General features: G+C 28.4%; 1 protein-coding gene across 2 annotated transcripts in view; it reads right to left on the bottom strand.

The window, feature by feature from the left end:
- Window positions 1–25,679, bottom strand: part of LOC119604557 (putative uncharacterized protein DDB_G0271606) — a 51,281-nt gene extending 25,602 nt beyond the window's left edge. The window contains exons 1-2 of one of the 2 annotated variants that reach the window (XM_037957247.1): window positions 25,159–25,679; window positions 6,913–6,945 (exon numbers count right to left, since the gene is read on the bottom strand). In XM_037957247.1, coding sequence (XP_037813175.1) covers window positions 6,913–6,945; window positions 25,159–25,254 — 129 coding nt within the window. In that variant the 5' untranslated portion in view covers window positions 25,255–25,679. The remainder of the gene's footprint in view (window positions 1–6,912; window positions 6,946–25,158) is intronic. The other variant, XM_037957248.1, reaches the window with a different exon arrangement.
- Window positions 25,680–25,953: the final 274 nt, after the last annotated feature.

The raw sequence follows: 25,953 nt of genomic DNA, 5'->3' as shown, positions 1-25,953 counted from the left end.
ATAATAATTTTCATGTTGTATTGATGTGAAAAACTAGGTTTGCCCATCACTGCTCAAAAGCAATTTTATTTAATTTTCTCATTATGATGAAAGTGATGTAACAACTATTTAAATAAATTATGAAAAATTTAAACCATTTTGCTTCACAAACAACAACAAATTGATAAAATATTTAGTAATCTATCTCACAGTCTAAATATTGCAACAATCTCCAAATCTGTCATAATAATTTAAAGATTAACTAATATTTTTTTTCAAAAATACTTTTTTTCTCCACTTCTTTTATTATTAGTATTTTGCTGCGCAATTTATTTATTTTGTTGCTTGTTTTCTTTCGGACTAATCTACACGTTTTTCAAGCTTCTAGAAATTAAATTGAAAAAAAAAGATTTAACACACTCTCACTAAAAAATTATGTTAAAAAAGTTTTGAAAACAAAATAACAAAATTTATTGAATTTGCTAAACTAGCAATCAAGTGTAGCGATTTTTTATTTTCTGGAAAACGTATTTACTAATAATAATAAAAAAACAGCTTAATATTTGCAAATTCAATTAAGACTTAAGCAATTGGTTGCAAAGAAAACATATTAAAAAAATTTAAATAAAAAAACTTAATCAAGCAAACAGACGCCATTAATTTGAAAAAAAAGGTTTTTTATTCAATTGTGGTCAAGACGTCTGTTTTTTTTAAATCTTTAATTACTTCACAAAACAATTGCAAATTTTGTTATATTTTTACTGAACTTGGTTTTATAAGAGGGCTTTCAGGGGGTGTTAGAAAAATAATGTATAATTAGAAATTGTTTTTAATTTCTGATCAATTAATTCAGATAAAATTAATTATAGGCAAATGTAATTAATAATAAAGTGGAATATTTTTTTAATAAATTTTGGGTTTTTTCTTCATAAATTAATGCGAAGTAATTTATTTAAACTTGTTTTGCAAAATTAATTGGTCTAAGGATTAAAACATGCAAAATGTATAGACAGACGGACATAGCTAAATCGAATTAGAAAATGATTTGAGTCATAAACCACTTCTCAAAAAGGAAATTAAAGACTCAAAGTAGTAATGCTAGTTCTAGTTTATAGTCTATAGTCTAGTCCTGTCTATAGTCTAGTCTATAGTCTAGTCTATAGTCTAGTCTATAGTCTAGTCTATAGTCTAGTCTATAGTCTAGTCTATAGTCTAGTCTATAGTCTAGTCTATAGTCTAGTCTATAGTCTAGTCTATAGTCTAGTCTATAGTCTAGTCTATAGTCTAGTCTATAGTCTAGTCTATAGTCTAGTCTATAGTCTAGTCTATAGTCTAGTCTATAGTCTAGTCTATAGTCTAGTCTATAGTCTAGTCTATAGTCTAGTCTATATAGTCTAGTCTAGTCTAGTCATAGTCTAGTCTATAGTCTAGTCTATAGTCTAGTCTATAGTCTAGTCTATAGTCTAGTCTATAGTCTAGTCTATAGTCTAGTCTATAGTCTAGTCTATAGTCTAGTCTATAGTCTAGTCTATAGTCTAGTCTATAGTCTAGTCTATAGTCTAGTCTATAGTCTAGTCTATAGTCTAGTCTATAGTCTAGTCTATAGTCTAGTCTATAGTCTAGTCTATAGTCTAGTCTATAGTCTAGTCTATAGTCTAGTCTATAGTCTAGTCTATAGTCTAGTCTATAGTCTAGTCTATAGTCTAGTCTATAGTGTAGTCTATAGTGTAGTCTATAGTCTAGTCTATAGTCTAGTCTATAGTCTAGTCTATAGTCTAGTCTATAGTCTAGTCTATAGTCTAGTCTATAGTCTAGTCTATAGTCTAGTCTATAGTCTAGTCTATAGTCTAGTCTATAGTCTAGTCTATAGTCTAGTCTATAGTCTAGTCTATAGTCTAGTCTATAGTCTAGTCTATAGTCTAGTCTATAGTCTAGTCTATAGTCTAGTCTATAGTCTAGTCTATAGTCTAGTCTATAGTCTAGTCTATAGTCTAGTCTATAGTCTAGTCTATAGTCTAGTCTATAGTCTAGTCTATAGTCTAGTCTATAGTCTAGTCTATAGTCTAGTCTATAGTCTAGTCTATAGTCTAGTCTATAGTCTAGTCTATAGTCTAGTCTATAGTCTAGTCTATAGTCTAGTCTATAGTCTAGTCTAGTCTATAGTCTAGTCTATAGTCTAGTCTATAGTCCAGTCTATAGTCTAGTCTATAGTCTAGTCTATAGTCTAGTCTATAGTCTAGTCTATAGTCTAGTCTAGTCTAGTCTATAGTCTAGTCTAGTCTAGTCTATAGTCTAGTCTATAGTCTAGTCTATAGTCTAGTCTATAGTCTAGTCTATAGTCTAGTCTATAGTCTAGTCTATAGTCTAGTCTATAGTCTAGTCTATAGTCTAGTCTATAGTCTAGTCTAGTCTATAGTCTAGTCTATAGTCTAGTCTATAGTCTAGTCTATAGTCTAGTCTATAGTCTAGTCTATAGTCTAGTCTATAGTCTAGTCTATAGTCCAGTCTATAGTCTAGTCTATAGTCTAGTCTATAGTCTATAGTCTAGTCTATAGTCTAGTCTATAGTCTAGTCTATAGTCTAGTCTATAGTCTAGTCTATAGTCTAGTCTATAGTCTAGTCTATAGTCTAGTCTATAGTCTAGTCTATAGTCTAGTCTATATTTTAGTCTATATAGCCTAGCCTATAGTTTAGTTTATAGTCCAGTTTATAGTCTAGTCTATGGTCTAGTCCATAGTATAGTCTAGTTTATTAGTTATGAGCTGTTAAGTCTATATCGGAAGGTTCGGATGTAAGGATGATATGTGAAATAAAAGCCCGATTTGAAGCAATAACCAAAATGACCAATTTTAGCATTTCAAATAAATACACATTTTCAACAAAAAAAAAAAACTGTAATAAATCTCTAAGACTTTCACCCATAAAGAAAGAAAGTTTTGTCACATGCACGATTTTATACCCTTTATGCTAAAATTCATGAAAAAAGCCTCTTCACAGAGACAAAACAAAGTACTACAAAAAGTACACAAAAAAATCATTTTAACAGAATAAACAATACTTTTATCCGATCTTATCTTAATCAGCCACGTTATGTCAATCTGTGGTTATTGTTTGAATAAATCAAACAAACCGAAAACAATTGCGCGCGAGTGATTCATTGAAAGAAAGTAATCTTTTAAAATTTTAAAATAGCAAAAACATTTCTGAAAATGTATTTGTTTGCACTTTATGTCAGCCGTCGTAATACTTCAGTAGACAATAAAATGCATTTAATGATTTAAAATTTTAATAATTTTTTTGGTAGACAATTAACATTGGGGTTTTGTTGGCAAATATTTACTTCATTTTGTTTGTGTTTACAAATGCCAGTAAATCTTTTTGAACAATGTAAATGTAAATTTTGTTAAAAAAAAAGTTTGTTAAAAATGTCATAAAGTTACGGGCGCAAGGCGTTGAAAATAAAATATATTGCCAACAGAGGAGATAAGTGTTTATTTATCTCAACAATGTAGGCAGCATTATATGTATATAATATAATTTGAATAATTAAAATTTTATTTCAGAAATATGTCAATATGAAATTTGAATATCAGGATCGGTTCAAGAGATCCTCTCGGCAACATACGAGATCCCCTAGTCTATAGTCTAGTCTATAGTCTAGTCTATAGTCTAGTCTATAGTCTAGTCTATAGTCTAGTCTATAGTCTAGTCTATAGTCTAGTCTATAGTCTAGTCTATAGTCTAGTCTATAGTCTAGTCTATAGTCTAGTCTATAGTCTAGTCTATATAGTCTAGTCTATAGTCTAGTCTATAGTCTAGTCTATAGTCTAGTCTATAGTCTAGTCTATAGTCTAGTCTATAGTCTAGTCTATAGTCTAGTCTATAGTCTAGTCTATAGTCTAGTCTATAGTCTAGTCTATAGTCTAGTCTATAGTCTAGTCTATAGTCTAGTCTATAGTCTAGTCTATAGTCTAGTCTATAGTCTAGTCTATAGTCTAGTCTATAGTCTAGTCTATAGTCTAGTCTATAGTCTAGTCTATAGTCTAGTCTATAGTCTAGTCTATAGTCTAGTCTATAGTCTAGTCTATAGTCTAGTCTATAGTCTAGTCTATAGTCTAGTCTATAGTCTATAGTCTAGTCTATAGTCTAGTCTATAGTCTAGTCTATAGTCTAGTCTATAGTCTAGTCTATAGTCTAGTCTATAGTCTAGTCTATAGTCTAGTCTATCTATAGTCTAGTCTATAGTCTAGTCTATAGTCTAGTCTATAGTCTAGTCTATAGTCTAGTCTATAGTCTAGTCTATAGTCTAGTCTATAGTCTAGTCTATAGTCTAGTCTATAGTCTAGTCTATAGTCTAGTCTATAGTCTAGTCTATAGTCCTAGTCTATAGTCTAGTCTATAGTCTAGTCTATAGTCTAGTCTATAGTCTAGTCTATAGTCTAGTCTATAGTCTAGTCTATAGTCTAGTCTATAGTCTAGTCTATAGTCTAGTCTATAGTCTAGTCTATAGTCTAGTCTATAGTCTAGTCTATAGTCTAGTCTATAGTCTAGTCTATAGTCTAGTCTATAGTCTTAGTCTATAGTCTAGTCTATAGTCTAGTCTATAGTCTAGTCTATAGTCTAGTCTATAGTCTAGTCTATAGTCTAGTCTATTAGTCTAGTCTATAGTCTAGTCTATAGTCTAGTCTATAGTCTAGTCTATTAGTCTAGTCTATAGTCTAGTCTATAGTCTAGTCTATAGTCTAGTCTATAGTCTAGTCTATTAGTCTAGTTATAGTCTAGTCTATAGTCTAGTCTATAGTCTAGTATCTAGTCATAGTCTATAGTCTAGTCTATAGTCTGTCTATAGTCTAGCTATAGTCTAGTCTATAGTTCTAGTCTTAGTCTAGGTTATGTCTTAGTCATAGTCTAGTCTATAGTTAGTCTATAGTCTAGTCTATAGTCTAGTCTATTAGTCTAGTCTATAGTCTAGTCTATAGTCTAGTCTATAGTCTAGTCTATAGTCTAGTTCTATAGTCTAGTTCTATAGTCTAGTCTATTCGTCCTAGTCTATAGTCTAGTCTATAGTATAGTCTATAGTCTAGTCTATAGTCTAGTCTATTAGTTAGGTCTCTAGTCTAGTCTATAGTCTAGTTTGAGTCTAGTCTAGTCTAGTCTATAGTTAGTCTATAGTCTAGTCTATAGTCCTAGTCTTAGTATTAGTCTATAGTCTAGTCTATAGTCTAGTCTATAGTCTATATCTATAGTCTAGTCTATAGTCTAGTCTATTAGTCTAGTCTATAGTCTAGTCTATAGTCTAGTCTATAGTCTAGTCTATAGTCTAGTCTATAGTCTAGTCTATAGTCTAGTCTATAGTCTAGTCTATAGTCTAGTCTATAGTCTAGTCTATAGTCTAGTCTATAGTCTAGTCTATAGTCTAGTCTATAGTCTAGTCTATAGTCTAGTCTATAGTCTAGTATAGTAGTCTTTAGTCTAGTCTATAGTCTAGTCTATAGTCTAGTCTATAGTCTAGTCTATAGTCTAGTCTATAGTCTAGTCTATAGTCTAGTCTATAGTCTAGTCTATAGTATAGTCTATAGTCTAGTCTATAGTCTAGTCTATAGTCTAGTCTATAGTCTAGTCTATAGTCTAGTCTATAGTCTAGTTTATAGTCTAGTCTATAGTCTAGTCTATAGTCTAGTCTATAGTCTAGTCTATAGTCTAGTCTATAGTCTAGTCCATAGTCTAGTCTATAGTCTATTCTATAGTCTAGTCTATAGTATAGTTTAAAGCTGTTGATATTGTTTATAAACAAGTTGTAGTTTAATTATAATCTTAGCTATCTCAGTAGGTCTTGTGCTTTATTTGCTGTTACCAAAGTCTTTGTAGGAACAACTAAATATTTGCTAGACTTAATGTTCTCGTTGCTTTCCTCAAATATTTGCTTAATGTGAACACAGTTTAAGTATTGTCAAATAGCGTTCTAAAACAGTCAAGTGGGTTTAGTGTTTGATCTTTTTTTTTTGTTAGATCATATGTGGCAGCGATTTACACAAAAGACACTCCTTTTATAGGGTTAAAATAAAATTAACATATACTGAGTGTTTTTGTAAGTTTATAAATATAAAATATTTGCAATGCAAAAATAACTTACAATATTTACATTAGTTGTTGGTGGAAATAATTAACTAAAATAAATGCAATATTTCAATGAAGCCATTTTAGGAGTGATGAAGTAAAGGTGTGAAGTGTTATTATATAGACATTAGAGATAATGTGTTTAGTTTTTTTAAAACATAATTTTAATTTTATGATGACATCTTCATTTCATGTATATTTTGTAGATAATTTGTACACAAAAAAGTGAATGTCTAATTTTTATTACCTTTCTCATAATTAAGTTTTAGTTTTTATAACTTTTCATTATATTTTCATAATTTTGTGAAATAAAACTAAGATAAACAATGCTTAAAAAAATTAAAAAAAAAAAAAATTCAACTTTAAACCACACTAGTCTTGTTATGGAGGTTATTGTTTAAAGTTAAAATATGTTTTAAATTACACATTAATAATAATGTATGAAAAAGAAACAAATGAAACAATGACATTTTAATTAAAATTTATAACTACGAAATATATAAACAAAATTATGAAAAAAAGGTGCCATTGCGAAAGTGTGTTCGTTATAAAGAAACAGATTTTTCTTAAAAAACAACAATTTTTAAAATAATATTTTTAGTGCAAAACTAATGAGTGCGCTTTTAGTTTTGCTTAAAAAGAAATAAGCAAAATGGAAACAATAAAAATGTAAAAGTATTTAGTTAAATACATAAATAAAATAACTCAAAGTTGTAGTAGAGTGGTAATAGTAGTAGTAATACATAGAAGAAGAAGTAGCAGAAGTAGTAGTAGAAAAAAAGTGGTTTAACAAAACAAAAGACTTGAGCAACAAACCTGTTGTTGTGGATTATAGTTAAAAAATCCCAGCTGCAGTTTTGTTTGGTTGTTTAGACATTTATCATGTGAGTGAAGGGGATTTTATTTAATTTTTATTTATTTTCATTTAATTTGTTTTTTTTTTTTTTTTTTTTTGAATCCATATATATATAAACCCATCATATGTTTCGTTGTTGGTGATGGTAGTAGTGGTTGGTGGTTTTGGTGGAGGTGTTGGTAGGTTTTTTTTTATTGTAAATCGAAAGTTATGAAGGGATTTTTTTTTGTTGGAGGTAAATGGGGTGTAGGTTGTTTACGAAAATAACATGAACCGACATAAAAATATATAGAGAAAAAAAAAATAAAAAGTTAAAGAAAACAGAAAAGAAAACTTTGGAAAAAAAAAAATAAACACAGAAAACAGTTTTTGAAACAGCAACTTTTAATCTCGTATTCAATATTGCTTTTAACGAACAAACTTAATTGATTCTATTAAATTTGTTTATCAGTTTGATAACTTTGTTACTGCAACTAAAATTGTTTTCTCTGTGAAATAAAATGCATATAATCTAGTGAATATGTTGCTTTTTAAAAGAATAATATTTACATTTTAAGTTCATTTTCATATTCTAAACTTTTGCTAAGTAATCTATAGACTAGTCCATGGATTATCAATAGTCAAGTCTGTCTAAACTATGCAATAGACTAGTCCACAGGTTTCCTCACAGAATAGTTTATAGACTGGTTTATAGTATAGTAATTAGACTAGTCCATAGGCTAGTCCACAGATTAGCTAATAGTCCAGTTCACAAACTAGTCACAGTCCTGTTCATAGTCCAGGTTAAAGTTTAATCAATTGACTAATACATAGGCCAGTCAATAGACTGATCTATAAACCAGTCAAACGACTAAACCATGGACTACTCCACAGAATGGTCCACAGACTAATCCACAGATTAGTCTACAGACTAGGCCGTGGACAAATCCACAGATTAGTACATAGTCTTGCACACATATTAGTCTATAAACTAGCCCACAGCCTATTCCATAAACTAGTCCACACTCTATCCACAGATTAGTCCACAGACTAGTCTATTAACTAGTCCACAGACAAGTCCATAGATTAGTCCACATATTAGTCCACAGATTAGTCCACAGATTAGTCCATAGATTAGTCTACAGACTAGTACCCAGATAATTCAATCTTCTAAATAGATTGGTTCATAGATTTATCCATAGAAATCGCGCACAGTCACGGTAAACTATTCATAGAGTAGTCAATAGAGTAATCCATAGATTAGTCTACAATCTAGTCCGTACACTAGTCCACAGACTACTTCACTGACTAGTCTATAGACTTGTCCATAGAATAGTCCACAGTCACGATAAACTATTCATATACTAGCACACATACTTATCCACAGATTAGTCCACAGACTAATCCATAGTCTAGTCCACAGATTAGTTCATAGTATTGTACACATATTAGTCAATATTAGTCCATAGAATAGTTCACAGATTGGGACACATTCGAGTTCACAGTCTAGTCCACAGAATTATCCATAGATTAGTCCACAGTCTAGTCCATTAACTATTCTACAGACTTGTCCATAGATTTATCCCTATATTTGGCATTAGTAGATTAGATCTCTCAACAAAGAACTCATTCTTTTTTCAATCAAGTTCATCATACAATCGCTCTTATAATGAAAGCATTTTAGATCGAGATCATGAATTAATCACTTCCAGTTCCCTGGTAATGAAATAATTTCAGATCGACATAATGATACGATCTTTTCGATTTAAGATCACGATACGATCTCTTTGATAATGAAATTATTTTTGATCGTCATCTTTTTGGTAATGGAATCGCTTTGATTTGAGATCATAAGCCATCACATGAAATCCAAAAATGATCTTTTTAAACAAAGAAATCATTTTGTTTGAATACACAATACGATCTCCTCGGTAGTGAAATCATTTTGTTTTGAAATCCATATACGATTTCTCTGACAAAGATAACATTTTGGTTTGAGATCAGCATACAATGTCTCTGGCAAGAAATTATGATACGATCTTTTTGGTAGTTTGATCACTTTGATTTGAGATCATGATAAGATCTCTTTATAATATGATATTTTTGACAAACAAATCATTAATTTCGATTATTTGACAAAATTCAGGATACGCTTTCTTAGCTAACGAAGTAGCTTAAGTTTAGGATACGATCTCTTAGATAACGAAGTAGAGTTTAAAATACCATCTGTCTAGAAATGAAATAAGTTTGATTCAAGATCGTATCATTTGATCTAAGAACTAGCTACGATCTCTCTATTAATCACTTTGATTTTAGTTAAAGAGATGATCTCTTTTGATCTCAAGCTATGTTATTCGAGATCACAGAATAATCTTTTCGCACAAAGCTATAATTTTCGTTGAATTTTTCCAATACTATCTCTCTAGTAATGAAATCATTTTGTTTGAAAATCAGTTTATGATTTCTCTGATAAATTTCAGTTTAAAATCACGATACGATCTCTTTATTCACTTTATCATTCTGTTAAAGTTTGTCATTCGATGTCTCTGGACATCATTCTAATTAAAGATCACGTTACCGATCGCTTTGTCATTGAATAATTTTAATTTGAAATAAGGATTTCTTTGACAAAGAGATAATATTGGTTTAAGATCAGTATACGATCATATCTCTATACGATCGCATCTCTATACGATCGCATCTCTATACGATCGCATCTCTATACGATCACATCTCTATACGACCACATATCTATACAATCTTTCCGTCAATGAAATCACTTTCGTTTGACATCGAAAGTCTTAAGTTAACCAAACGATCTTTCGCGAATTATTCTCGAATCTATAAGTTAAATGTTTAACACCTTATAAATCAGTCCCACTTTTATACCACCCACTGTTTTTAACTAAAATTATTAGTAAATTAATTTTAAACAATTACTCATAACTATTTAACAAAAACAGCAATTAATTTCTAGACAAATCTGTTTTAAAAATTCTTATCACATTCACAACAACAACAGCAACAACAATAAAAAGCTGCTGTCTTGCATATGTTTCTTATTAAAGTTTTATTAATTTTGCTGTGCGACAAGCAAGCACCAACAAATTATTAATGAATTAAAAAAAGCCGGCGTTTATTATACATTTTTTGCCATTTAGTTATATCTGATCAGCAATATTTTTGAAAATACATTAAAATAATTATTGTTATAAAAAACAGTGGTTTATTATAAAAGCCTGGTAAGTGAAAGAGAAAAAAAATTCCATTTATAAACATTAAATGTCATCAGTTCCGGTATTCTTTTTAAAAAAAAAATTAATGGCGCATTTAAAAATTTCTATTTAGATTTTTAATTATTAGTTTTTAAGATAATTAAACATGATATATTAATACAAATTAATGGTTATTTTGTTGTTGTTTAAGGTTAAACAAATACATTTTAACAAAAAAATAGATTAAAAGTTTTTTGCAATAAATCGCAAATTTTCTCTTGTTTAAGTTATTTAAAACATGAAGATTTAAGCGAAATTTTTCTAAACTCAGATTCCTGTTCATTCATGAATTCCATCCGATAGAAGTTTAATTACGTTTTATAATTTTTCGCAAACTATTATAAGTCACATTTTCAATGCAAAGGAATTCTGTTTAAAAATAATTAATATTTCTAGTCACTTCGCAGACGAGACTTTTTTTTAGAAATAACGACATGTTTGTCATTAGGCTGACAAAATGTCTACTTTGTCTACTACTACGTAAAATGATTCTTTACAATTTGCCGCCTATCAAGATTTTCGAAGCGATCGTACTTAGCTAAGGCATAATTTGGATTTGTGAGCATGATAAGATCACTTTGAAAGAAATAGTTCTGGTATGAGATTGTGACAAGATCTTTTTGGGAAGGATCAATTTGGTATTGCAATACGATCTCATAGACAAAGAAAACATTTGGTTGTGAGATCACTATAAGTTAAAGATAATGTACATATGATCTCTCATAAAAAGAAGCCTTTTTTGATTTAAGATCGTGACAATATCATTCAGGCATTTCAATTCGGGATCACAAATGACAATGAAAACATTTGGATCACGATCTATATCACTAGTCGATCTCTTTTTAGGACAACACGAAATGATCTCTTTGACAAAGAACTCATTTTGATTTGAGCTCACGATGCGATCTATCAGATAATTAAACCATTTGAGATCACGATTTTTGATTTTAATTCATGATTATTCAATCTCATGATCAAAGAAATAAATTTGATTTAAGATCATGACAAGATCTCTTACTTTGTCAAAGGTAATCATCACAATCTATGGTAATGAAATTATTTTGATTTGAGATCACTAGACGATCTTTTTGACAAAGAATTGATTTTGATTCTAGTAGCGATACGATCTCTTTTTATAATAAAACGTTTGATTTAAGTTCACGATCTCTCTGGAAATTTGAGATCGCAATTTTTTCTCTTTAATAAAGAAATCTTTTGATTTTAGATTGAGAATCACTTTTATATGAGATCGAAAGACGATCACAAGGAGATCATTTAGAAAAGTCTTAATATTGATTAAAGATAATGATAAGATCATCCTGATCTTTTTACAAAGAATTGATTTTGAGTTGTGGTTACGATCTCTTCATATAAAAGATCATATTATTTATGTTTACGTTTTCTCTGGAGAGTTGAGATCGAAATTTTGTATCTTTGATGAAGAATTCATTTGATTTTAGATTGAGGATCACTTTTATTTCAAATCTAAATACGATCACAAGGAGAACATTTAGTAAAGTCTTAATAGTGATTTAAGTTAATGATACGATCATTCTGATAAATGAATCAATTTGATTAGGGATCTCAACAAGATCTTTCTAACAAACATATTACATCTCAGATTACAATACGATCTCTTTGATAATGAAATAATTTGGAAAACATTTAGTTAGAGGTAACGATACGATCTGATAATGAAATCTTTTGAGATCACGATACAATATCTTTCGTAAAGAAATTTTTGATTATTTTTAAAAAAGAAATGATATATGATCATTACAAAAGATCTTTTTTTATCAAAAAAAAAAAAAACATCTTCCTGGTAATGAAATCATTGTGAACCCGTTACGATTTCTCTTGAAATTGATGATCACAATACTATCTCTTTGAGAAAGCAATCATTTGAATAGTGATCTCGATACGATCACAAGAAGATAATTTTGGTTTGCGATCAGGATAGGGAGTCTTTGACCATGAAATCATTTAGTTTAACTTTAAGTTCAAGACAAGATCTTTTTCTTTAGCAAAATAAATTATTTTTATTTGTGATAATGATATGATCGAGTTACTGATGTCTCTTGCTGCAATTGTAGATCAGTATATGAAATACTCTTGACAAAGCAGTCATTTCGATTGAGATATCGATCACAAAGAGACCATTTTATTCTGTTATCACGAAACGATCATTATGGTTTGCGATCAGTATACGATCTCATTGACAATGAAATCATTTAGTTTTGCTTTAAGGTGAAGACTTTCTTTAGCAAAATAAATTATTTTGATTTGTGATAATGATATGATCTTCATAGTAATGAAATCATTGTGATCGCGTTACGATGTCTCTTCAAAAGATACATCTCTTTGACAAAGCAGTAATTTCGATTGAAATATTGATAATCCTTGTGATTTTGCTTTGTTATCACGAAATAATCATTTTGGTTTGAGATCATGATATGATCTTATCTGGTTATGACATCATTTGGATTTGATCGTTATGCAAATAAAATTATGTTGTTCTGAAATAAGGACAAAGACATAACTTGGTTTGAGATCGCAATAAGATCTATCTGTTAAAGATCAGATAGATCATTGGGATCATTTAAATCAATATACGATCTCTTTGACGATGAAAACATTTGGTTGAAGATCACAATACTATCTCTCCTAAATTTGAAGATCATGATTTTAACTCTTTTATAAAGAAATCAATTGATTTGAGCTAACGATCCGATCAGTCTAACAAAGGAAGTATTATATTTTAGATCGAAAAACGATCGTGAGAAGATTATTTTGGTTTGTGATCAATATATGATCTCTTTGACTTGGAAATCATTTGGTTTAAGATCATAAACCAAATGATCATGAACGATCGCGATGCAATCATTTCATTTTGATCTGAAATCAGGATATGATCTCCATACGATCTCTCTGATCTGACATTTAAAATAAGTTAATAAAAGTCTCGTGACATAACGGGAATAAAAAAAGTGAGACCTTTTCGCAACAATAAACTTTATATTTGATTTATTTAAATAAATTTTCATAATCTTACTAAAATAATTGTTTTTTTTTCTATAAAATTCCCCTTGTAATCATAATAATACACGTTATTTATATTTTAAATAAAAACAATTTAACATGACTTGATGTTTTTTGCAACAAGTGCATGACTTTAGATGTTAATTTATTTACTTTTTTATAATGTTAATAAAAATAATAATAATAAAAATATTTAATGAACAACTTTTTTTCTGTATAATTTATTTGAACTGGTTTGTTTTAGCAAAGCTCTCTTAAATAAATTTCTGTCAATATCAGACTTGACTATAAAATATCGTGATTTATTTATTTCTTACTTTCAAGTCTTTATACTTCTTCCCTCTAAGTTTAAGGAAATTAAATTAATATATATTTTTTTTTTAACTTTAATAGTTTTTCATGTTTAAGCGAATCTAAAATTTACATTTACTTTTGTTTAAAAAAGAAGTCTATAATTAAATGAATAAAGAAACTGTAACTAGTTTCGTTGTATAGTGGGTATTTATTATTAATTACTTTTTTTAATGACGTTTTAACATTTAGTTTTGAGAATACTTAGTTGGAGAGTGTTTTTGTGCCAGACTTAAGGAAATGTCATTTGTATGTTTAAAATCATGTGTTTTTGTTTAAAATTTTTAAACAAATAGTTGTAATAAATTTGTTTTTATGATTCTTTAACAAAAGTTAATTAAACAAAAATTTTAAAATCGGGGTTAAAGGTCATGTTAAAAGTCGACTTTAAATTGAGGTGAATTTAAATGTTTGTTATTTTTATCCTTTTTAAGTTTTCATGAAATAATTTTTAGATTTAAACGAAAATTAATGAAAATTTACCAAAATGCTCTTTCGGGTCATAGGTCAAAAATGTTAATTTATGTTTTTTTTTTTTAATAAAATGGCTTAATAAAAAGCTCAAACAATTACCAATTGTCGTGAGCCAGATTGTAATAGAAAAATATTCATCCTTTTATAAAACTGATCGCGCGGGTCATAGAGAAAAACCAGAGAATTCTCAAATTCACCATTTTTATTTGAGAGAATGATCACTCTGACAAAGAATTTTGTTTAAATTAAAATACTGATACGATCTTTTTTAAAAAAATAATCATTTAGAATCGAGATCATTCATACAAAGTAAGTTATTTTGTTGTGAGAGCATGATGTGATCTCTCTTTGACAAAAAATCGTTTTAATTTAAGATCCCGAAATGATCTCTCTGTCAAAAGAAATCATTTTTATTTGTGATCGTGATACGATCTCTTTGGCAAAAAAATAGTTTTAGTTGGATATCACAGCTTTATATCCTTTCAGGAAAATCTCTTCTCTATAGTAAAGTAATCATTATAATACGATCTTTTCGAAGAAACCTTTTTAGCTTGAGTTCACGATCACTCTGCTAAATAAATAATATTGATTTGAGATCACGTTAAGATCTTTCTGATAAGGAAATAAATTCATTTTGAGATCACGACACGATCTCTCTATATAGGAAATAATTTTGACTCGAGATTGATTTACGATCACTCTAGCAAAGAAATCATTTTAATTTACGATCCCAATACGATCTTTCTGCCAAACCAAATGTTTTTTTTTAAGGCCACAATCATTCGGTCAAAGAAGTTTTTTTAATTTTTAATATGAGATCACGATCACTCTTGCACATACGGTCGTATCTCAAGAAAATAATTTAAGTTTGAGATCTCTCTTTTGAGTTTAGATCATAATCTAGCAAAGAATGATTTTGTTTCGAGAATCGCGATCACTCTGTCATAAAAATTATTTTGATTTGTGATCACAATACGATTTCTCAATCAAACAAAAGGTTTTTTGATTTGAGATCAAGATTACTTTGTCAAAGTAATCTTTTTAATATGAGACCACGGTCACTCTTGCAGAGATACGATCTCTTTGGCTAGAAAATAATTTAAGTAATTTAGATCATGATTGAGATCAGTATTTCATTTCTCTAGCAAAGAAATGATTTTGATTCGAGAACTGGTTCTCAACACGATTCTTTTTGGATTTGAAATCACTATCATTTTGTCAAAGGAATCTTTTTATTAAGAGACCACGATCACTTTGCCAAAGGAATGTTTTTAATTTGAAACCACGATCACTCCTTCAGAGATACGATCTTTTTGGCAATTAAAAAATTTAAGTTTGAGACCTCTCTTTTGAGTTTAGATCATGATTTCATCTCTTTAGCAAAGGAAAGATTTAGATTCGAGATCGATTCCAAACAGAAATCTTTTGATTTGAGATCACGATCAGTTTAGCAAAGAAATCATTTTGTTAGGCGATCACAATACGATCTCTCAGTCATTTGAAATTATAATCATTTTATCAAAAGAAATCATTTCGATTTAATAACATTATTTGATCTTTTTTGCCAATGAAATCAGTTTAGTTTAAGATCACGAAAAGGTCTCACGTTTCTAAATCGCATTATAATTTGAGATCAAGATATGATCTCTCTCTCTCTCTCTCTTGCAATGAAATCTCTTTGGTAGAAATTGCGTTTTTTGGCATGATCACTTTGATTTAAGAGAATGATTTTATATTTTTTTGGTAATGAAATCTTTTTATTTTAACAGCACGAAACGATCTCTCTTAATTGCAATCACGTTTCTAAATCTCATTATAATATGAGATCAAGATATGATCTATCTTGATCTCATATTATATTTGAGATTACGATACGATCTCTTTGAAAAAAATTGTGATATTTGGCATGAACACTTTGACAATGAAATCATTTCGATTTAGGAGCATGATCTTTTTGCGAAAGAAATAATTTATGTTAAGATCACGAAACGATCTCACTGATATGAAATCAAACGATCTCTCTCTTAATTGAGATCACGGTTCTATATCTGTTTTGAATTGGAGATCACAATATACGATCATTTTCATGCAAAGAAAACATTTCGATTTGAGATCATGATGTGATCTTCTTTTACCAAGAAATCACTTCGTTTTGAGATCACTTTACGATCTCTTTGGAAGAAAATTGCGATTTTCGCTAAGAAAGTTTTTAGAAATTTAGTTTAAGATCATAGTATGATATTTAAGATCACAAAACGGTCTTTTAAAAGAGAGAGAGAGGGAGTAATCTAAATCCTGTATTTTTTCTAAAATAAATAAAAATCAATTAAAAATGTAAATTTCCTAATTAGACTTTTAAAAATAATTAGACTTTAATAAACCTCATTAAACCGGTAATATTTTTATATATTTTTTTTGAAATAAAATAACATTTTATGGTAATTTAAGCTTGCAAAATCTGAAAACCTTTTTCTTTTTTTTTCTTCATTTAACGGTTGGTTTTATGACACTCATTGCTCAATGCAAATGCGTCATTTGCTTAATATTTGAACATCCAATGTAAATGTAAATTTTGCACAATTTTTTAAAAAACAAAAAAATTGAAATGCAACACCATTACTTTTGATAAATGATGATGATAATAAAAATCTGTTTTTTGCTTTATTAAGGTAGTATAAACAACGTTGTTTTCGAGATATAGATAAATATTTATGTGTGTAATGTTGTACAAACAAATTTTGCAAAACAGGTGATTATTATCGTCACTTAAAGAAATATGAAAAAATTTTAAATTAACATCCCCTTCTCTACCTGTTTAATGTTTATACGGGGGGAACTCATAAATTATACAAAAAAAAAAAAAAACTGATCATTAGAAAGATGATCATGCTGAATTTTTTTTTCATTGTTGCTGTTATGGATGATGATGATGTTACATTCTCATTAAACTCCATTGAAATGCTTGTCATGTTTGCATATACAAAAAAGCTTTTGCGGTCTTTTTTATTTTTATTGAAAATTTAAATTTTTATTTTGTCTTCAACAAGAGATTTTTTTTTGCAAATTATTTTTTTCACTGCATTTTAGTTTTTTTTTTTGATTTGTGCATTTTTTTTTCGTTTAAATTTTATTTAATTTTTATTATTTTGCTGTAGTTATTCAATTAAAGAAAATGTCACGTTTATGTTCATTTGTGGTTTGTAGCCGTTGTCTTGTTGCTTTAAGCAACAGAAATTATTATGCTTGATTTGAAAATTTTGCTTTAAAATTCTGTATTTTGCATTATTATGCAGTTTTATTTTATGGAATCTTTCATGGCTTTTTTGTCTTAAAACGGAACCTTAAAGTGTTTGAGTTTTTGAATAATAAAATTGTGTTAAAAAGTTAAAAACCTGTAAATTTACATAAAGTTTATCTTGAGATTGTTTGTATTTGAACTAAGAACCGGTTTTCAAAAAAAAACCGGTTTATGAAAGATCACATTTCATTATTTATAAAAACTTTGTAAATAAATATTTGAAAGAAAAACTGATGATCACTAAGTGATCATTGTAGTTTTGTGATCATTTTACACGATCACTTACATTAGAAAATGAATCTTTCATAGAAAATATATAAAATCCATAAAAAGCTTTGCCAATAAAAGTATAATGGAAATCACTTGTTTTGTATTCATCCTGATTTTACGGAGAAAGTTGCTCGATCAGTTAAGATCATCGATCAATAAGAAAATTTCTTAATTATTTCTTAATCGATCAATCTTCGATCTTATCCCTAAGCATTAACTGCAAGAACTTTAAACCATTTAGAACTTTGAACGGTTTAATAGGGCGTTTAATGATCTGCGATCACTTGTTCTATAATCATATTGATTTTACGAAGAAAGTTGCTCGATCCGTGATCAGTTAAGATCATCGATCAAAAAGAAAGTTTCTTAATTCTTCTTGTGATCAAAACATTAATTTTCCATGTGAAAAACTCTTAAGGTCTAAATTATTCCCCTTTTTATTACGTAAAACGAGTTAGTGATCTTCATCCATTTCCATTTAAAAATCGATCAATCTTCGATCATATCCTACTCCGAGAACGTTAAATCATTTAGAACTTTGAAACTAAATGTTTAATAGAACGTTTAATGATCTGCGATCATTAGATCTGTGTTCATCCTTGTTCTGCGATCACTTTAAAAAATCATAGAAAACCAATCTTTTTAAAAAAGGAATTTAAAATTCATTTCAAACTTTGCAAATAAACGTTTGACGGAGAAAACCACTTGATCAGTTAAGATCATAGATGAGAGAAAATAGCTTGAACTGAGATCAGTTAAGATCATTAATCAAAAAAAATTCTTTGAATTAAACGTTTAATAGGATATTTAGTGATCTGTATTCATCCTGATTTCGCAATCGCTTTAAAAGATCATAGAAGAAACCAATCTTCTTAAAGGAAAACTTTTTAAAATTCATGTAAAACCATACAAATAAACGTTTAATGGAGAAAATCCCTCTATTAATTATAATCATAGATTAGAGAAGATAGTTTGAATTTGCCATCAGTTAAGATCGCATATAGAAAACTCATAACCTTTTTTTATTCAGCTGTTTAATACGTAAAACGATCAATCTTCGATTCGTTAGCAAAAACCATTTAATGATATTTGATTATAATGTAACACTTCCGATCCTCGATCAATGATAATTGATCTTTTACTTCATATTTTGATCTATTTTTATGAAAAACTTCATTATTATGAAAAACTGCAATGATCTTGTATTACTGATTCAAGATCATTGCAGTTTTTTCCATTAAGTTTTCAATTTATGCGATCACAATCATTTCTAGCTACAATTTCGATCCTTGATCACTCGTTTATCACATTCATGAGAAAAGCTTTAAAATAGCAAACTTTTTGAAATCATTAAGAATTTTGGAATTAAACTTTTATAATTGGAAACTCGATCTGTGATCACTACTACCTTCGAATATCGATCTTTTATATTAATGATCGGCTGATGATTAAAATGTTTCTTTTGTGTAAGAATTTTATATAAAATAGATAAATGCTTACATTTAAGCACAAAAAGTATCTGTGATCACTTTTATGAAAGTTTCCTAAACCAATGTGAGCCAAATCATCGATCACTTGTGCCTTAAATCCATAAGTAAACCTCAAAAAGTTTCATATGATTTAAATCTTTGTATAGTAGTCTTTAATAGGAAAAAAGAGAAGTTTGAACTCTGATCACTTCTATCCATGATCAATTGTAGATCTTACATATCAAAAACTTGGAAAGCAGCTCGATCTGTGATCATACTTTTATTTACAATCAAAAACATTAAATTATTTGAAACATTTCAATCGTGAAAACAAATGTCAGATAAATGATCGCTACTATCTTGATCAGAAAAATGCCAGATCGGTGATCACTTCCTTTTTCTGTTAAAAAATCAAAAGCTTGGCGATCTTTTTTTTTCGCTGTCAAAACTAAGACAGTTTTATTTATAGCGACTGCTGGCATGTCTGCCACCTGACTACTAAATTCAAACTGTGGGACTCAAAACTAAGTATTTAATATTAATATGGGATAAGCAGCTTAAGGCCAATTAACTTATCATGCTGCCCTCGTAGTTGTTATTTAAAACTCTGCATTAATTTAATATTATAATAGCAATGCGGTTTAAATCCGGCTTTTTAACATGCAATGCATGTTTAAAGTTTAACTTTTTTTTTTTTTTGCAAAAGTTTACAAAACAAACTGAATTAAAGACACAAATGTCTTTGAAATTAAAGAAGACGGGAGGGAAACTACAAAATAATTAAATAATTTAAATAAAAGTTAAAATTTTGTTCGAAACAAAAATGTTAAATTTTTGAAAGAAAATGGTTTAAACTCCATTTTCTACGTTCTAATAAAGCTTTTGAAAGCTTATTAAAAGCTTAGTTTTTATTATAAAGCTTAAGCTGAAAGCTTTATTTAAGAATTGGTTACTTAAAGGTTGCAGTAGTAATGGTTTAACTTGTTTACCTTTTGCGATTAAAGACAATTTCTGAAATGACTTGTAATTGAAACGCTCAAGAGATCAAAAATCCAAATCGAATTTGCGATCACTCTTATCACTTATCATAAATGAGTAAAACTTAACAAATTTTTACATTAATAGAACTTTGTTGTGAATTTGTGATCACTTCTAATGATCTCTTCCACTTACTTTTAAAGCTGTAAGCTTACCTAAAGCTTAAAAAGATAGATCACTTCCAATTTGAATTAAAACTTAACAAATGATCAAATTATTAAGCTTTTAATGGGAATATAAAAGCCGGATTTGTGATCACTTCTAGTGATGTCTACCGCTTACTTTGAAAGCTTTAAGCTTACCTAAGGCTAAAAAACTAGATCACTTTCTTCAAGCGATACTTGATCCTACAATACATGATGAACATTTAACAAATTTTCATATTAATAGAACTTTGTTATTTAGTTTTTAATGGGAATATAAAAGCTCAACTCAGGTGCATTTCTAATGATCTCTCCCACTTACTTAAAAGCTGTAAGCTTACCTAAAGCTAAAAAATAAGCATGATCAGTTCCATTTTAAAAGAAATATCAAGCGATACTTGATCCTACAATCCATTTTCAAATTAATAGAACTTTGTTATTAAGCTTTTAATGGGATATAAAACCTGGTCACTTCTAATGACCTCTTCCTCTTACTTTGAAGCTCTAAGCTTACCTAAAGCTAAAAAAGCTAGATCTAGCGATACTTGATCATACAATCCATGAGGATAACTTAAAAACCTCAAAATTATTAGAACTTTAATAGAAATATAAAACTCGATTTGTGATCACTTCTCGAGATCTCTTCCCCTCACTTTTAAAGCTAAATTTTGAACTAAAACTAAGCAATAATGATATACATGTATATAATCAGTTACAAGTCTTAAAAATGATATTGCATGTTGTTGGTTTTTTCTTGTAAGATCAGATCAGAACAAAAAATATTCCCAAAGCAATTGTCATGACATACAGCGGTATTGTGTAGAGATCTCATGAATATTTAAAATTCTATTGCAACTTGAATATGACAAAGTTTTTTGCAGAAACTTTTCGTTGGCAAAAGAACAACCACTACACTGATCTTGCAAAACAAAAGTGAGACTTAACGAACAACAACTGAACGTGACTAGTTGGTATTAAAATTCTTGTGATAAAATAAATCTTTAATTTCCTACCATAAAATGGCCATGGCATTTTTTTTTTCTTTATAAAATTTTTTTTTCGAAATCGAAACTAGCACGCAGCTTTAGAGCTTTAAAGTACATAGTATATTCAAAGTAGAAGAAGAGAAATAAAAGCAACTTGAGCAAAAGATGAAAAGACTAAAGACTGCAGTATTTAATGAAAAAACCTAAATACTAAGACTTAAGATTGCTGAGAATTTATAACGCTAAAACCATAAACTCTAGCAGTAATAGTTAGTAATAAAGTGGAAAAAAATCTGAAAAATGAACGCACACATCACTAACCCAGATTCAAGGTTTTCAACTAATGTTTGTTTGTTTTTTTTAAGGTAATTAGTTAGTTAGTTGTACTAGTCATTCGTTTTAAAGTTACTATGATGATTTGTCTTATTTTAGTAGTTGTTTCAAAACTTTATTTTGAGAACATACATACATACATATGATGTATGTAGTTGTTGCATATATGTATGTATTTTTGTACTTGTTGGCATACAATTAGCCTTAAATGTTTTAAGTAAATTAGAGGATTTTTTATTTAAAATTTGTTTTTTTTCCAAATGTTTGTTAATTGTTAATTGTCAATTGTTATGAAAATGGAACGGTAGCTTTTTAAGGCAAAACTACATTTTAAATTAAGCAATCTAAAAGCGCCATCTGTTGCTAGCTAGCGGCTGTAAAACATATACTGATCAATTCTGTTACACTAATGAAACATGTGAATTTCTCAAGTTATTGCAAAACTATCAAAAACAGATCATTTTTCATTCATATAAAACAGTTAAAGTCTTTATGAAAGCTTTCTGGACTGTAGGCAAGCTTTTGAATATGTGATCACTTGGGGTCATCGATCAAAGGATATGTTCATTTTACTGCCTTCGATCCCTGATCATTTATAGTTTACATTTTCCATTCATATAAAACAATAAAGTCTTTACAAAAGCTTTCTGGAATGCAAGCAATCTTTTGAAAATATGATCATTTCGGATCATTGTTAAAAGGATATGTTCATTTTACTGTCATAAATCCCTGATCGTTTATAGTTAGAACTATACTAAATGTTACAATCTTTAGATCATCGATAAATTTTTCTACATGATGCATTCCTACTACTTTTGATCGATCTTTAATAAGTTAATTAAACAAACGATCGATTGTAGATCATTCATTCTTTATATGCAGAATAAAAAACTTTAAAATAGTTAGAACTTTGTAATAGAAGTGATCTCTTTTTGAGACCTCTTCTAGTGATCTCCCCAAATCTTACATTTTGAACATACATGGGAGAGTTTACCGCACTTTCATAGGAAAAACTAACAATGTCGTTACATCGATTACATTAAATCTAAATGATCAGTCACTTCCACTTTGTATCAAAAAGTAATAGAAAGATCGAAAATCATTGTAATATATTTCATTTCTAGTGATCTTTCCTACTTAATTGTTGATCGTAAGTAAAAGAGAGAGGAAAAACTTTGCAAAGTCGTTAGATCAGTGATCACTTTTTAACACATCGATCAGAAACAGTTTTCTAAATGATCTGTCACTTCCAATTCTGATCAAAACACGTTCTACCATTTAATAAAGTGATGAGATCTAAAATCATTATAATAAATCTTTGCAAAGAATAATTTGCTATCACTCGCTCGATAGCATTTGCTATCTCTTATTAAATATCGATCGATATGGGAGAAAATCATTTGGATCAACGATTATAGAAATAGTCTTCTAAATGATCTACAAAGAAAATTTGCGATCATTCACATATCTTACTAAATATCGATCGATTTGGGAGAAAATCATTTGGATCAACGATGTTTTTTTTAATTTCTCGTGATCTCTCCCAATTGCTTTAGGTGATGAAGATCACCGATCTTTCATAGGAAAAACTTTGCAAAGTTGCTATATCTGTAATAACTTTGGATCACATCCATCAAATAAAGTCTTCTAAATGATCTGTTTCTTCTATTTGTGAACTGTAAACGAAACCACTCCTTTTGAGTGATTCCAACCACTTAAAATCGATAGCCGATCTTTTTATAGGAAAATATCAACATTTCTAAATTTTGTTAAATAAAGTTTTAATGCAGAAAATCAATTAATCTTTAAACACTACGTATCAATGATCACAGAGAATTGTCTAAATGAATTGAAGTTACTTCTACTTCGTAACACGTCAATGCGTAACTTCTATCATTCAAAGCAAAAACTCAATAATCACAAATCATAAGTTGTACAGAGTTCATTAAATACAAAATATCGATCAGTGATGAATACTATAAAAATATCGAAATTTTCTAAAATCGAGCGCTATTTGATCTTTCGAGCTTCATAACTATAAGAAAAAAAACTCGAAGATCACACGTTCAAAACTTAAAGATCATATCAAAACCTCACTATACATTTTAAACGATCCTCGATCACTTTGTCTATGTAACTTTGCAGAAGTTTAAACAGTGATCGCTACTATCTACGATCTTAGTTATCAAGAAATCATGAAAATCACCACGATCTGTGATCATTTTTGCTACGTATTTATATAAAATTATTTATTCATATGAAAAATCTTAAAGCAGAAGCACCTCGACCTTGTGATCACTTCTATCAAGCAAACATTGTTGCATATTTTCCCCGAGATAAGTGATCGTGACAATTATTTGTTTTTGTCAGGTTTTGGAATTTATATATGAACTATGTATATATGAACTATTAGCACGTTTTGGTTGATATTTATTGGGGGGGAAAAAAAAACTTAAGAATTAGAAATATGTAATTGATAGAGGTTTTTCTCGCAAATAACGAGCAGAATAAATCGAATTTGTTTCTTAATAAATCGTTTAGAAATTTGTTGCTGATTCCTTGAGATACATATTTGATAAGTCAGAGTAGATTGAGGATCCTCAGGTGATTAGTATTTGGAGAATTTTGTTTTTTTTATATAAATTATTAAATTTTTGTTAAAAAATAATTAAAATGAAGATATTTTTTTATTATAATTCGTTAGTCTAAAACGAATTTACAAAAAAAAAATTCAAAAAATTTTTGTTAAAAAATTTTAATGTTAAAGAAATTTAAAAAAAAAATAATTTTTTAAAATTTTCAAAAAAAAATTTGAGAATTTTGAAGAAATTTATAATGTTTAAAAAAGTATTGAATTTTTGTAAAAGTTTTAAAGAAATTTTTGTAAAAGTTTTGAAAAAAAAGTTTATTAAAATTTTTTTTTAAATTTGGAAATTTGATTTTGAACTGAAAATGCTATATTATATTAAAAATCCTATTTCGTACTAAAAATTCCATTTAGTGCAGAAAATTTGATTTTCTTTTAAAATGGAATTTTGTACTAAAAATCCGATAATGTACTAAAAATTTTAATAAAAATTGGATTTTGTACTAAAAATTAGATTTTGTACTAAAAATGTGATTTAAATAATATTTTGTACTAAAAGTCCAAATTTATGCTTAAAGTATGATTTTGTACTAAAATTAAAATAATTTTCACTAAAAATCGAATTTTTTTACTAAAAATTCAATTTTGTACTAAAATTTTGGATTTTGTGATTGAAAATTCGATTTTGTTCTAAAAATAGGATTTTGTTTTAACAATTTAGTTTTAACAATTAGTACTAAAAATCCAATTTTGTACTAAAAATACGTTTTTGTTTATCTATATATCGAAGGAATTTTGAAAAAATTTTAAAGGAATTTACAAAATTTTGAGAAAAATTACAAAATTAAACGAAAAAATTGTATTTAAACAAAATTCTATGAAATTTTCTAAAAATTAAAAAAATCTCTTCCTATTCCTAATATTTTTTTAAACAAAAAAAAAAAAAAAAAAAAATCATCCTTACCGGTGGTGGCTCACTAGCGGTGCTATACACCTCACTAGCGGCATAATCGGCCTTCATTTGCACGGTGGTCATTGAAGCAGTATCCTTCTCGGTCATCTATATAAAATATTCCACACTCTTTTGCCGCTTCTTCACAGAAAAAAACACTTGATCACTTGATTTTCAATAAAAAAATAAAATCAAATTGTTTTTAAAAACAAAATTTGTTTTTAGTACACTTTTTTTGCGAATTGTGTTCAAAAATATATCACAGTTAATTTTTCAAAAATTTTCTTACAAACAAGTTGTTATTTTGGCACAACTTTTCTTTGTAAACAAAATAAAAGTAAAAGGAATTTTCTTTTATTATTTGTTTTTATCTTCTTTTTCAAAAAGAAATTTAAAACTAGTTTTTGTTAAAATTTTATATATTTTTTTTTTATTAAAATAAATTTTATATTGATTTTAGATCCGTAAAACACGTCTTAATACAACGACTGCCACTCGACGTCTGCAGTTAGTTCAGCATTGAGTTTCAGATTTTTCTACAGATTTTGTTTAGTTTGAACAAAATTTAAAAAATTGACTAAAAGTAAAAAAAAAACAACTTTAAACCACTACCATTACGAAAACACCTCAACGTTATGTAGACAACACAATAAATGTGAAAAAAATCGTTTAAAAAAAACAGTCAAACCCCCTGCTTTTGTATACAAAGTCCACCAGCAGACTTAAATGAATGTTGTATAGAAAAAACACAAACCCAACTCACAACAGACGAAAAGTGTTAACAAAGCAAAATGGATAAAAAAAATA

The sequence above is a fragment of the Lucilia sericata genome, unplaced genomic scaffold (assembly GCF_015586225.1).
Source record: "Lucilia sericata isolate MDLA Ls3-8-SP2 unplaced genomic scaffold, ASM1558622v1 Contig000404F_arrow, whole genome shotgun sequence".
Classification (NCBI taxonomy): Eukaryota; Metazoa; Arthropoda; class Insecta; order Diptera; family Calliphoridae; genus Lucilia; species Lucilia sericata.
The sequence above is the reverse complement of the archived record's forward strand: the minus strand, read 5'-3'. Positions and strand labels throughout refer to the sequence as shown.